Source organism: Bos indicus x Bos taurus, chromosome 18 (assembly GCF_003369695.1).
Source record: "Bos indicus x Bos taurus breed Angus x Brahman F1 hybrid chromosome 18, Bos_hybrid_MaternalHap_v2.0, whole genome shotgun sequence".
Classification (NCBI taxonomy): domain Eukaryota; kingdom Metazoa; phylum Chordata; class Mammalia; order Artiodactyla; family Bovidae; genus Bos; species Bos indicus x Bos taurus.
In genome coordinates this window covers 11,483,404-11,497,780 of record NC_040093.1, presented here as the reverse complement: position 1 = coordinate 11,497,780, position 14,377 = coordinate 11,483,404, and the positions used below count along the sequence as shown (strand labels likewise).

General features: G+C 45.7%; 1 protein-coding gene across 5 annotated transcripts; it reads left to right on the top strand.

The window, feature by feature from the left end:
* Positions 1-6,624: 6,624 nt before the first annotated feature.
* On the top strand, positions 6,625-14,203 carry C5AR2 (complement component 5a receptor 2). Of its 5 annotated transcripts, none has more exons than XM_027515343.1 (2): positions 6,625-7,092; positions 10,868-14,203. In XM_027515343.1, exon 2 carries the CDS (start codon positions 10,883-10,885, stop codon positions 11,894-11,896), a length of 1,014 nt encoding a protein of 337 aa, XP_027371144.1. In that variant the 5' UTR covers positions 6,625-7,092; positions 10,868-10,882; the 3' UTR covers positions 11,897-14,203. The 5 variants fall into 5 exon arrangements, with proteins under 5 accessions (XP_027371144.1, XP_027371145.1, XP_027371147.1 ...); XM_027515344.1 differs by lacking the exon at positions 6,625-7,092 and adding an exon at positions 7,618-7,660; XM_027515346.1 differs by lacking the exon at positions 6,625-7,092 and adding an exon at positions 8,019-8,123.
* The last annotated feature ends 174 nt before the right edge of the window (positions 14,204-14,377 follow it).

Sequence of the window (14,377 nt, the reverse complement as noted above, 5' to 3'; positions counted from 1 at the left end):
CACCAACTCCCGGAGGTTATTCAAACTCATGTCCATTGAGTCGGTGATGCCATCCAACCATCTCATCCTCATCTCATATCAGGGTCTATTCCAATGAGCTGGCTCTTTGCATCAGGTGGCCAAAGTACTGGAGCTTCAACTTCAGCATCAGTCCTTCCAATGACTATTCAGAGTCGATTTCCTTTAGGATTGACTGGCTTGATCTCCTTGCTCTCCAATAATGTAATGCAATTATATGTTAAACTAACAACACGGATATGAATGCTATATTAATTATATTATAATAATTTATTACATATCACATGATATATGAATATAAACATATTGTGTAAACGTATTATATAATAATATTTACAACTACATGATATATAATTATATAACATAAACCACATAATACTATATTAATGTATATATGTATGAATATATTATAGTAATAATAATAATATAGTAACAATATATTACAGTAACAATGCTATTAATAATTTATGTTGCTATATATAATAATAATAATATAGTCAATAATATATTTTGCTTAACTCGATATTTTTATTTCAGCATATAATCACTGTGAAAAATTATTACTAAGATCTTTTACATTTTAAATTCTTTTTTACGCTGAAGAGAAGCAACGGCAACCCACCCCAGTACTCTTGCCAGGAAAATCCCATGGATGGAGGAGCCTGGTGGGCTGCAGTCCATGGGGTCGCTAAGAGTCGGACACGACTGAGCGACTTCACTTTCACTTTTCACTTTCATGCATTGGAGAAGGAAATGGCAACCCACTCCAGTGTTGTTGCCTGGAGAATCCCAGGGATGGGGGAGCCTGGTGAACTGCCGTCTATGGGGTCGCACAGAGTCGGACACGACTGAAGCGACTTAGCAGCAGCAGCAGCAGCAGCAGCAGCACTGTGCATATGTTAAGAGCTTTCCACATGGCGCAGTGGTAAAGAATCTACCTGCCAATTCAGGAGACACAGATGTGGGTTTGATCCCTGGGTTGGGAAGATTCCTTGGAGTAGGAAAATGGCAACCTGTTTAAGTATTCTTGCCTGGAAAACTCCATGGACGGAAGAGCCTGGTGAGCTATAGTACGTGGGGTGGCAAAGAGTTGGACACGACTACATATGCACTCATGTGTATATGTTAATCCCAAACTCCTACTTTATCTGTCTCCTCTGTGCCCTGCTATCCTTTTTGGTAACCATAAATTTGTTTTCTATGCCTGTGAGTCTACTTTTGTAAATAAGTTCCTTTGTATGACTTTTGTTGGTTCTGCATGTAAGTGCTGTCATGTGATACTTGTATCTCTCTCTCTGATTGACTTCACTTAGTAGGATCATCTCTAGGTCCATCCATGTCGCTGCAAATGGCTTTATTTCATTCTTTTTTATGATTGAGTGATATCCCAATGTATGTATTTATATACCACATATTCTTTATCCATTCATCTGTCAACGGACCTTTAGGTAACTTCCATGTCTTGACTTTTGTGAACACTTCCGTTATGAACATTAGGGTGCATGTGTCTTTTCAAATTAGAGATTTCTCCGGACATACGACTAGAAGCGGGATCACTGGGTCATATGGAAATTCTGATTTCAGGTTTCTTTTTTTTTTTAAGGAACCTCCATTGTGTTCTTTATAGTGGCTATACCAGTTTACTTTTTTGGGGGGTGGGGTGGTGTGGGTACTACGTCTTCAAAATCCTGGGTGTGAGTTACACTCACAGTACATCTCCATTCAGACTGGCATATTTCAAGTGCCCAGGGAGCCACACAGAGGTGGTGACCCCTGAATAAGACCGTCACGTAGATAGCAGCTCCTTCTTTCTCTTTGCAAAAGCCGGCTGAGTCTAGGGAACAGCTTCAGCACAGGGCACTGGGCATGGATGTTGTCTGATTCTGACAGGAACTGTAGCTGAATCCTGCTATTTCCATGTTGTCATGTCTGTCCTGGGGATGATTTTATTAGAAGATGCTGTGTGAGCACCTAGAGTGCCAGGTGCTCGGCAGGACTTCCAGAAAAGGTTGTGTGTGGGTTTTGATAGTAAATGTTGGTACCCATACAGACCCTCTGGCAGCAAGGTCATTGGGGGAACTGAGCCCCAGCTACCTTCTGCTCTGGTACCCCATAAAGATGCTTGTGACCTTAAAGGTCCCTGCTACCTAGACAGCCCACTTGCCTCCTTCCGCCTTCCTCCCAGCCACTTGGGCCCCTCCCTGGCTTAACCTCTCACTTTCAGCATGATCTTTCTCTGCCTCTTCTACAGACTTTCTTCTTCTTCCCTTAAATGTTGGCTTTCTAGAGTTCTCTCGAACATGTGTCTTACTTTTGTGATGTCATCCAGTACCTTCCAAGCTCTCTTGCTCTTCAGGGTCTAGCCTCTACACCTACTTCACTTAAAATGATCTCAGCGTCTTCTCCCAAATTTCCCCTTCCCTTTTCATCCCCTACTCAAGGGCTTGCCCCCACGGTCCATATAGTCACCCAAGCCTCAGTTGGGACCCACTCTGGAAGCTACCCTCTTCCCATTCCACATCTTTCCTGGTTCAAGCCCTCCATCCTCTCCCACTTGGGTCCTTGCCTTTTATCCTGCCTGGTCTCTTGGCTGCCTGGTCTGTTTTTAAAAGACCACCCCTGTTGCTGTTCTACCTTCCTTCAGGGTGCAGCCTCCTCCAGGAAGCCCTCCCTGACTTCTTTCTCCCATCTCCCCATCCCTGTGTTCCATCCATGTTCCTGGCCACCTTCAGGCTTTCCTAGGTTGGGGGAATAGGCTGTAGGCAGTGGGGTCTTTTCCTTCACCCTGATTTGGAAAGGAGTTTCTTCCCAGAAGCTGGGCCTCACAGTGATCTTCTAGAAACACTTGGATACCAACATGTAGGATCCAAGTGGCTTTTCTAAGGCCTGGTGTTGATCAGCGCTGCCCAGGAAGGAAGTGGGTTGATGGGCTAGGCAATTGTGAAATCGGGAGCCCCAGGAATCTGCTGGGTCAACAAATACCAAAGAGGAAGTGGTGGGGAAAGGAAGTGGATGATGGGTTTGGGAGGGCAGAGCTCCCAAACCCCCTGCATCTGGGCCGCCTGACCTTCTCAAGTACCCCATCTCCAACCTTCAGGATGGTATTACTTCAGATTGGTGTTGTCCGAAAGGAATATGATGTGAACCACGCACATAATTTTAGATTTTTTCAGCAGCCAAGCAAGAGACAAGCAAAGAGAAACAAAATGAATCGGGTAAAATAATTGAATGCTATATTTTATTGAACCGAATATATTTCAAGTACTATCATTTCAAAATATGATCAGTACAAAAAGTTATTGAAAGAGTTCACATTCTTGTTTTTTCTTCACACCAAGTCTTTGGAATCTGGTATGTAGCTTTCACTCACAATAGCTCTCATTTCAGATTCACCTCATTTAAAATGCTCAGCAATCTTGTGCAGCCAGTGGCTACCATATTGGACAGCTCAGAGCTATACTTCCTTGATTAATGTTCAGATCATCTACAAAATTTTAATATCTAACTGCTGGAGTTTGTATTTCTAACATGTGAAGATTCTGGTGTGACATTCTAGAATCCTGTGATTCAAATAGTGTGTGACTAACGTTGTAGGATCCCTTAGATCAAGTAGCCTGTGATTCCAACATTCTGAGAGTCTGTGATTTCAACAATTTAGGCTTCAGAGTCTTTGACCTAGCTCAGCCATCAGCAAACTCCAGCCTGTGGACCAAATCCTGCCCGTTGCTTGTTTTTGTGAATAAAGTTTTATTGGAACACAGCCATGCCATTCAGTCTGAGGCCACTTTCATTTTACCAAAGAGTATGTATGGCCTCTTGACCAGCAAAAACTAACATACTTACTCTCAGTTCCCTCACCAAAAAGTTACCCTTGGGCTAGAAATTCAGATTCTAAGCTGGATGGTGATTTTTACAGCTGCTTGTTTTGTTGTACTCTTTACTTCACACGTTACAGACACACTTTTTCAGGCATCAGATATCTTGTAGTAATATATAGATTGTTCAAAAGAGACTGGTTTCCCTGTGTGGGCCACTCACCCTTTTGGGCTTCTGGAATTCTATTAGCCCCTGGTGTGGTGGTTTAGTCTCTAAGTTATGTCTGATTCTTGTGACTCTATGGACTGTAGCCCACCAGGCTCTTCTGTCCATGGGATTCTCCAGGCAAGAATACTGGAGTGGGTTGCCATTTCCTTCTCCAGGGGATCTAACGGACCTGGGGATTGAACCCTGGTCTCCTGCATTTTGCAGGTGTATTCTTTACTGAACCACTAGAGAAGTCCCATTAGGGTGAACTTTATGAAATTACCAGACTTCATCCTATTTTGGGGTGAGGGGGCATAAGAGCTTATTATTTTAAAAAAATTGTATGATATGCATAATGTAAAACTCACCATTAGTAACATTTAGTACATCCACAATGTTGTGCAACTCTGACTACTATTTCTAACTAGTACTACTTATAACAGACTACTATCTGTAGCTAGGTCCAGAACACTTTCTTTTTTTTAAAAGAAACACACATTTTATTTTTAAAATTAATATATATATATATATATATATATATATATATATATATATATATTGGCCATACTGTGCAGCATGTGGGATCTTGTTCCCCAACCAGGGATTGCACTTGTGACCCCTGCATGGGGAGCATGGAGTCTAAATCCCTGGACCACCAGGGAAGTCCGTCTAGAACATTTTCATCACCCCAAAAGGAAGAACCCATTAAGCAGTAACTTTCCATTCACATCCCTCCCTTCCCCTCAGGTTCTGGCCATCACTAATCTGCTTTCCGTTGCCACAGATTTGCCAGACTTCAACCTATTATGACTCACAAAAAATGACAAATTTCATATGGATGAACTGAACAAACTTCTAAAGGGCTTCCTAGGTGGTGCTAATGGTAAAGAATCTGCCACCCAGTGCAGGAGACTTAGGAGATGAGGGCTCCAACCCTAGGTCAGGAAGATCCCCTGGAGGAGGGCATGGCAACCCACTGCAGTATTCGTGCCTGGAAAATTCCACGGGCAGACGAGCCTGGCAAGCTACAGTCCATGGGGCCCCAAATAATCGGACTTCTAAGATGTCCTTATTGTATTGTGTTGAGGGGCCAGTACTCAGGATCTCATAGGGCGTCTATAAAAGGAACCCCACTCCTTAAATGATCCCCCAACTTTTCATAACATCTGTGTCCCTGTCTCCATTCACAGCATCCCCCAGCTCCCCAGATAAGAACCTCCAGCTCCAGAGACAGCAGCAAACCTTAGCTTCCTAGAATCCGAGAAACAGTTAGCTGGGACTCAGTGACCAAGCAGTTTAAGTGATCTGAGAAATACATTTTGTAACCTCAAGATCAGAGGAGGTTTGAGCTCATAAAGGACGGTGTCCCCTCCCATATCTGCCCTCACCCCCTGGGACTGCTCCCATGTTACTTTCTCTTTCTGACCAGGGTGGGTTCCCACGGGGGGCTTAGGGCTGGCGGGATGTAGGGGACGAAGGTGGTGGGAGGGGGTGGTCTGGGTCAGGCTCAGCCAAGACTGGGTCGCCCAGAGACACCCCCGCTCACACTGAGAGTTACTGTCTCTTGACCCCAAAACAACTCCCGCTACCAACGGGAGTTTCTTCTCCAAACAACAAGAAAATAAATGTATAAATATATCCCCTCAGCCTCTGAAGCACGCACACAGTGGTGCAAACACCAAAACCACTGAATGAAGGGTTCTGAGGCTGGAATGAGGGTCGCTTCCTCTTGCTAAGCCTGTCTCCCTAAAATGCAGCTTTTAAGAATTGATAGCATATGCTTTTTATTGTTCCTTAATGTGGACACAGCATCTCCTGTGTGCCAGGCGCTATTGTACATGTGTATTTTATTTTATTTTTTTTACTTTTACAATATTGTATTGGTTTTGCCATATATCAACATGAATCCGCCACAGGTATACACGTGTTCCCCATCCTGAACCCTCCTCCCTCCTCCCTCCCCGGAGTGCATGTGCATTTTAAATCTCTTCATCCATTTAACGTTCATAGCTAAAATATCCATTTCACAGATGAGGAAGTTGAGGCTCAGAAGGGTTGAGGCCCGAGAAGCTCGTCAATGGGGAAGCTAGAATATGTATGCTATTGCTCTGGCTCTCAAATCCATGTTCTCAGACTCTATGCTACGCTGGGAGGGAGGTTAGGAACCACTATGCTCAAAATCTTCCCATTTTATTTATTATTATTGTTTGTTAAGCTTTCGGCCAAGTTGTGCAGCTTGCAGGATCTTAGACTCCTGACCCAGGATCGAACCTCAAAGCTCAGAAGTGAAAGCGCAGTATTCTAACCGTTGAACCACCAGGGACGTCCCCCAAATCTTCCCATTTTAAAGAGGGAAAACAGAGGCCCACAGAGCGGATAGGACTTGTTGTGTTTTGTCTGCCTCTGAGGCCTCAGGCCCTGTGCTGGGCACCCTTGGCCTTTTACTGGAGGCTGTGACCTTGAGCTGGCTCCCTCAGAACGTGGGAGGCGGGAGGCATACTGGTCTTCATGGCTCTGCAGAGGGCAGAAGGGAGGGGAGGGGCTGAGCTGGAGTCCGGGAGTGGGTGGGGGTAGTGGGCTGTGGGGACTTGGTGGGAAAGACCTCAGAGGGCCCTGCTGGGACAGCCAGTCTAGGCCGAGACCCCCAGACCCCAAAGGTCAAGCCACATGTAGATCTGGTTTCCAGGAAGCTGGTGACATGGAGATTGGTGCTGGGGACACTGGGTCAGCTCCCACCCACCTTTGCCCGCTGCCCGGTAATTTTGGGATGTGTGAGTCATGGGAAGAATCCAGGACAGACGCCAGCGGCAATAGGAAAAGGCCAATCCTGTTTTTCCTTGCTTAAGAGCGTCGGCTGGGACCTGTGAGGACACTGTGAGGTGACAGTGCCCGGCGGAGTCCCCTAGGAGCTCCGGGAACTGGCTTGCAGGAATTCACTAGCTCACAGACGTTTGGGGAGAGACTTCAGAACACCCGGGTCTTGGCTGTCAGCCTGGATCTTGCCCCCCGCCGTGGCATCTGGCCCAACTGGGGACCCTTCCTCAAGAGACGGTAAGGATGGAGGGAAGAAGGGAGGGGGGCATTTTCCCAATCCTGGTTATATAGACTCATTATTTTCAGCATCTGGGAATCAGAACTAGAATTTCAGGAGTGGAGTCTTAATACCATCGCAATGGAATCTGATTCAAAATCCCAGACTCTTGGAATTTACTCAGGCAGGTCAACAGAAAGCTTCTGTTGAGGGAATCCCATATATTAATATTATCACACTCAGGTGGGCTTCCTTGGTAACTCATTTGGTAAAAAAAATCCTCCTGCAATGCAGGAGACCCCAGTTCGATTTCTGGGCTGGGAAGATCCCCTGAAGAAGAGTTAGGCTACCCACTCCAGTGTTCTTGGGCTTCCCTGGTGGCTCAGTGGGTAAAGAATCTGCCTGCCGTGCAGGAGACCTGGGTTTGATCCCTGGATTGGGAAGATCCCTTGGAGGAGGGCTTGGCAGCCCACTCCAGTATTGTCGTCTGGAGAATCGCCATAGACAGAGGAGCCTGGCAGCTGCAGTCCATGGGGTCGCCAAGAACCGGACACGACTGAGTGACTAAGCATACAAGCACACCCACAGGTATAAATGTAGAAATATAATTTATTTGGTGTATAAAATCAGAAGATAATAATACTACCCATGATGCTCCTTAAATGTCCTTTAGTCTGTGGCTGGTTAATAAGCATGACACACCCAGCCTGTGGATTGATTTTGACCTTATTGTGAAGAAAGGAGTTGATTTGTGTCCAGATAGGGAAAGTAGATCTGAGACGTATTAAATGGAAAAGATTAAGCAATGGCACAGGGAGTGTTTGGATTTCTGTTTAATATGTTAAAAGGGAAATACCATTGACTGAGTTGCTTACACAGGGAAAACTCAGATTTGAACCAGGAAGACCTGGGAAGGGTGGAGTCTCGGGGTGGCGGGAGAGGGTACATGTGGATCTGGGACCAAGTGGCCAATGCATGTCTAACGCTCACGGTGGACGAGCTCAGCTCTTCATGCCTATTAAGTTGATGAATTCTCCTAACACCCTCTAAGGTGAGTCTATTGTTCTCATTTTTGCAGACGAGGAAGCTGAGACACAGAGAGGTTTGGTGGTTTGCCCAAAGCCACACAACTGGTGAGGGCTTGAATTTTCATTCTGTTGAAATGCAGGTTCCGATTTGGTAGGTCTGGGGATGGGCCTGAGATTCTACACTTCTTTTTTTTTTGGCCACGCTGTATAGCGTGTGTGGGATCTTAGTTCCCCAACCAGGGATTGAACTCTTGCCCCCTGCGGAAGAAGTGGGGAGTCTTAACCATGGAACCAGAGGAAGTTCTGAGGTTTGAATTTTTAAAGCCTGCACATGGCTTCATGTTAGAGATGAAAATAATATGAAAGTGAAGTGTTAAACTTCACACACAATGGCTTGGCCTTTTAGTAGCTACTTGGCATGGAGGAGGGGGAAGGGGAGTGCCCCAACTTCCCTTCTGCCCTTCCTGTTGTGTCAACTCCAGCTGATGCCCTGCGGAGGGCCAGTCAGCCCAAAAGAGTCAGCAGAGAGCCGCAGTGTCAGGTTATTATGACATCATGCGGACGAGTCTATTTTCTACCTGAGCCCTTGATCTGTGCCACAAGCTTTACACATATCGACTGATCAAAGCCTCCCCAAACTGGTGAGGTAGGCTCATCTCCGTGACTAGCTTCTCAGATGAGGAAACCCAGAGAGAGAGCCGGCCGAAACTGTGCACTCAAGAGTCGGAGAGGCCGGGTCTGCTCAGGGTCACTGGCTGTCCGGCCTTCCAACTCTCCCAAACCTAAGACTTTTGGATGGTGATGTCCTAGGGCCTGGAGTTTCAGAGTGGGACTAATTAACACAGTTTGAAATTCAGCTCTGTTACTTGCTTAGCTGAGCCACCTTCGGTAAGTTTCTTAATTTCTCTATGGCCTCAGTTTTCTTGTCTGCAGAATGGGTCTAACAATCGTGTGAAAATCAGAGGGTTGTTATAAGGACTAAATGATATAATATGTAAAGGGGCTTGGAGCGATGCCTGGCACAGAACACAAAGTACTCGCTAGATGGTGCTTAATAGTAATAATAATGAAAGGGGATTTCCTGATGGCTCAGATGGTAAAGAGTCTGCCTGCAACACGGGAGACCTGGGTTGTAGTAGCAGTTATGATTCACATTCTATGGTAGACAATGTCATTTCTCTGCTCAGCACCTTCCCATGGCTCCCGTCTCATGCAGAATAAAAGATGAAGAGCTTACAGCACCTAGGTGGGCACTGATACCTCTGTTTTTACCTCCCATCTATTCCACAGGAGATGGAGTTCTAATGTGTACCGTCAGGTTCCCGCCTTAGGGTATTTGCACTGGCTCTTTCCTCTGCCTGGGATTCACTTCTCCCAGATCACCACACAGCTCCCTCCCCACCTCCTTTCTTGTTCCTGTTGTTCAGTCCGTGTCTGACTCTTTTCGACCCCATGGACTGCAGCTCACCAGGCTTTCTTGTCCTTCACTATCTCCCAGAGCCTGTTCAAACTCATGTCCATTGAACATGGACATGATGTCCATGGTTGGATGATGTCATCCAACCATCTCGTCCTCAGTTCCCCCACCCCCCACCTTCTCCTCCTGCCCTCTATCCCCTCCTTTGTGGTTTTGCTCAAATGTCACCTTTTCAGAGAGGCCTTCCTTGACTCCTCATTTAAAGTTCAACTATAAGGAATTAAAAATTCCAAAAAAAATAAAATAAAATAAAAATAAAAATTCCTTGTAATGCAGGAGACCTGGGTTCGATCCTTGGGTTGAGAAGATCCCCTGGAGAAGGGAAGGGCAGCCCACTCCAGTATTATTGCCTGGAGAATTCCAAGGACAGAGGAGCCTGAAGGGCTACATGCCATCTATGGGGTCGCACTGAGTCGGACACGACTGAATGATTAACACTTTCACATTTACTTTCATCTTGATGAATATTCAAGTTCCAATAGTTTAGATTCTAGAGTTCCAGTCTGCTAACTGGCTAGTGGTCAATGCTCTAGAGCTTCACTAGTCACGTGTAGCTATTTAAATCAATGAAAATGAAATAAGATAGAAAGTTTAGTTTCTCAGTCACCCTGGCTCCCATTTCAAATACCACAGATATGGACTATTTCCATCAACATTGAAAGTTCGATTGGACAGGGCTGGTCTAGAATGCCAAGCGATAAATGGCTAGCTAGCTACTAAATTCTAAGAATTTAGTATTTTGGAATTCTAAGATTTTTAGCATGTTAGAATTCTAACATGGTAATATTCTGGTAATAAGCTGGGGCTCTAACACTAACATTTTAGAATTCCAAGATTCTAATGTGCTGGAGTTCTTTTTTTCTTATAGCTTTATTTATTTATTTTGATTGTGTTCAGTCTTTGTTGCTATGCAGGTTTTTCTCTAGGGGCTACTTTTCAGTTTGGGGGCCCCGGCTTCTCATTGCAGTGGCTTCTCTTGTTGCGGATCACGGGCTCAGTAATTGTGGCTTCTGGGCTTTAGAGCACAGACAGGCTCAGTAGTTGTGGAGCACGGGATTTGTTGCTCCGTGGCATGTGAGATCTTCCCGGACCAGGGATCAAACCCGTGTCTCCTGCATTGGCAGGTGGATTCGTTACCACTGAGCCACCAGGGAAGCCCTGCACTGGAGCTCTAACGTTGTCCTGTCCTGGTTTCTGAGATGCTAAGGGGCTGGTGTTCCTATCCACTAGGATTCTGAGGGCCTGACAGTTTTCGTCTCTGAGTTTTCACACCATTGCTCGCCTTCCCAGGTGTCTGCAGCCTGAATGGAGAACAATTCTCTCGGCAATGAGTATGGGGATTACAGCGACCTTCCGGATCTCCCGGTGGACTGCGCTGATGGCTCCTGCATGTCCATTGACCTCCTCCACGCGACCCCACTCCTGCTGTATGCCGCCGTCTTCCTGGTGGGGGTGCCGGGCAACGCCATGATGGCCTGGGTGACCTGGAAAGAGGCCCGCCAGAGGGTCAGTGCCAACTGGTTCCTCCAACTGGCCGTAGCGGACCTGCTCTGCTGTCTGTCTCTCCCCATCCTGGCAGTGTCGGTCGCCCACAAGGGCCATTGGCTGTACGGGGCAGTGGGCTGCCGGACCCTGCCCTCTGTCATCCTGCTTTCCATGTATGCCAGCGTCCTCCTCCTGGCCACTCTCAGCACGGACCTCTGCCTGCTGGCCCTCAGGCCCATCTGGTGGGGGACAGCTGGGCGGGCGTGCAGGGTGCGGGCAGCCTGTGGGGCATGCTGGGGGCTGGCCCTGCTGCTCACCGTGCCCTCGGCCATCTACCGCCGGCTGCATCAGGAGCATTTCCCACACCGGCTGGAGTGTGTGGTGGACTATGGTGGCTCGACCGTGGCCGAGAACTCAGTGACGGCCACCCGGTTTATTTTTGGCTTCCTGGGGCCGCTGGTGGTTGTGGTCGTCTGCCACAGTGCCCTCCTGTGTCGTGCTACCCAACGCCGCTGGCCACTGGGCCTGGCCGTTGTGGTGGGGTTTTTTGTCTGCTGGGCCCCCTACCACGCGCTGGGACTGGTACTCACCATGGCGGCCCCACACTCCACCCTCCTGGCCCAGGCCCTGCGGGCTGAACCCTTGGTGGTGGGCCTGGCCCTTGCTCACAGTTGCCTCAATCCCATGCTTTTCCTCTATTTTGGGCAGGCTCAACTCCGCCAGTCTCTGCCAGCCGCATGTCGCTGGGCCCTGAAGGAGCCACAGAGCGAGGATGAAAGTATGGTCAGCAAGAAATCGACTAGCCACGACCTGGTCTCAGAGATGGAAGTGTAGGCTAGGGGGAAATCGGTTTCTCTCCTTCTATCCCATTTTGCAAGATGGGCTTCAGGCATAGCTGGATCCAGGAGCTTAATGATATTGTCATTTGTTCTTTTATTCATTCAACAAACATTTGTTATGCCCCTGCCATGTGCAGTGCAGATATAAAACATTTCCATCATTGCAGGAAGTTCTACTGGACAAGGTTGCTCTAGAATATCACCTGTTCAGATCTTTGAAATCACATAGTAGTGATACCCTCTTAACTCCAGGACAGCACTTTACACACAGTTTCTCCTTTAAGGTAATTCTTACAACAACCCAGAGGTCGTTTTCCCAAGATCGCACAACAAGGAAATTATAGAGCTGAGATTGGATCCCATGTTTACCTGACCCTAGTATCCATGCTCTTGATCATTGAAAATTTCCTTCAACGCCTTCTTCAAATAGTCTCCTCCCTGGGGAACAGAACATTCTGTTCTCCAAGTTCTGGAACAAAATTTCCCAGCTAACCTGTAAGTTTTCCAAGGACAACATCTGGGCTAGTTTAATTTCTGTCTCGCCTCCACCCTTCCCAAACTTTAAAAAGAGCCAAACTATGTTTGTGTACACCCTATTTTCTTCCAACTAGATTGTGAGCTACCCAATGATGGGGATCTTTTTGTTAAAAAAAAAATCTGATACAGGGACACGTCTTAGGTCAACAACACATATTTTATTTTTTGATATTTTATTCAGCATTCTCATGGAGAAGGGAATGGCAACCCACTCCAGTATTCTTACCTGGGAAATCCCATGGACAGAGGACAGAGGAGCCTGGCAGGCTACAGTTCATGGGGTCACAAGAGTTGGACATAACTTAAGAAACTAAACCACCAGAATTCTCATGCATGATCCAAAATTGCCTTATCAAATGAATCCTGTCCTGGGACAATTTATATAACTTCATGAAAAGTTGGAAGAAATCTTGCTGTTAATCCATTGGGGCCAGGTGCCATTTAGGAGAGTTCTTTGTACATTTGTAAACAGTCTTTTGTATTTTTTTAAATTTGTTTTCCTTTCTTATTGCATCAGTGTTACTTCTTGTTAAAAAATAATTAATTTCATGAAAGCTTTTAGAGTCTTTCTCAGCAATTTTCCATAGAAGTCCTTTGATCATGAAAAATAACCTTGTTTTTGGTTTGTTGCAACTTCCTCCTTTTGTTCTTAAGTTTGTTCTTTGGTTTTTGTTTATTTTTAGCATGAATGTATCAAGTTCTTTAGGTTTCCAATTAGAATGTTTCCCAAGAACTAGTTTCAAGTTTTCTACTCAATCCTTAGCATTGGTAGTTTGTTATTTTCTTCCTAACTTGATATTTGTTGCTTGCTTTCTCCCATTTTCATTTTTTAAAAAAAATTGTAGTTCTCTTTTGTACATTTTAAGCAGATGTTAGTCAATTTCTTCCCCTTCTTCTTTTGATCATGACACAAGAATTGGCCTCTCAATGTTCTAATTGCTTCCTAAGGATTCAATAGTTACATACAACTTACCACTTGACATTCCAACTCATTGTAGAATAAATAATTTAATATGCTCAAAACGGAACTATGGATTTTCTCTTTCAGCCATCCTCCTGCTTCTTTTCCATCCCAATTAATGGCAACTCTATTTCCAGGCGCTCAGGCCAAGAACCTCGGGCCACCTCTGTTTCTCTCATATTCACAGTTCATGACCAGTTTATCAGCCAATCCCTGAAGATTCTATTTTAAAATATCAATTTTCTCCGCCATCATCCTGGTCCAGCCATCTATTGTGGCAGCCTCCCCCTTGGTCCCCTCTTCTTATCTTGAATCCCTGTAGGCTGTTCCCCACATGGGAGCCAGAGGACTCTGTTAAAATCTAAGTCACATGGAACTCTGCCCATGGACTCCACCTCACTCAGATTGGAAGCCAAAGTCCACACTTGTATCCTCCTCCTCTCTCCCACCTCATTCCCTATTGTTTTCCAACCTTCATCCAACTACACAAGCCTGCTTGCTGACCCTTGAACCCTCCAAGTTATGTGGTCATCTCAGTCTTTGCCTCTGTTGCTTCCTCTACCTTGAATGCTCTGGCCAAGGGATCCCCATGGCTTGCAACGCTGTTTTTAGCTCTTTGCCTAAATGTTACTTTCTGGGAGATGCCTTCTCTGACTGTCACTGGACCAAATAACATCACTCCTTGTCCCTTCCCTGCTTTGTTTTACACCATAGAAAATGCAGTTCTGCTTGACATTCTATATATTTATTTTAATCTACGAGTCTGTCTCCCTCACCAAAATATAAACTCCTTCGTTTTGTTCATTTCTGTACCCTCAGTACCTAGAACTGATTCTAGAAATGAAAGCTTCTTAACCATGATGCTATCCAAAGGAAAAAGGAGAATGATGCGAAGGATATAAAAAATGAAAGATTTAACATTTATCAAGCGCCTATATGTATAATAGTGAAATAAGTTTAGCTACCTTATGTATGCAT

Bases quoted from the DNA above. Each gene is read 5' to 3' on its own strand.
- C5AR2 (XM_027515343.1), top strand. From the start codon at position 10,883: ATGGAGAACAATTCTCTCGGCAATGAGTATGGGGATTACAGCGACCTT.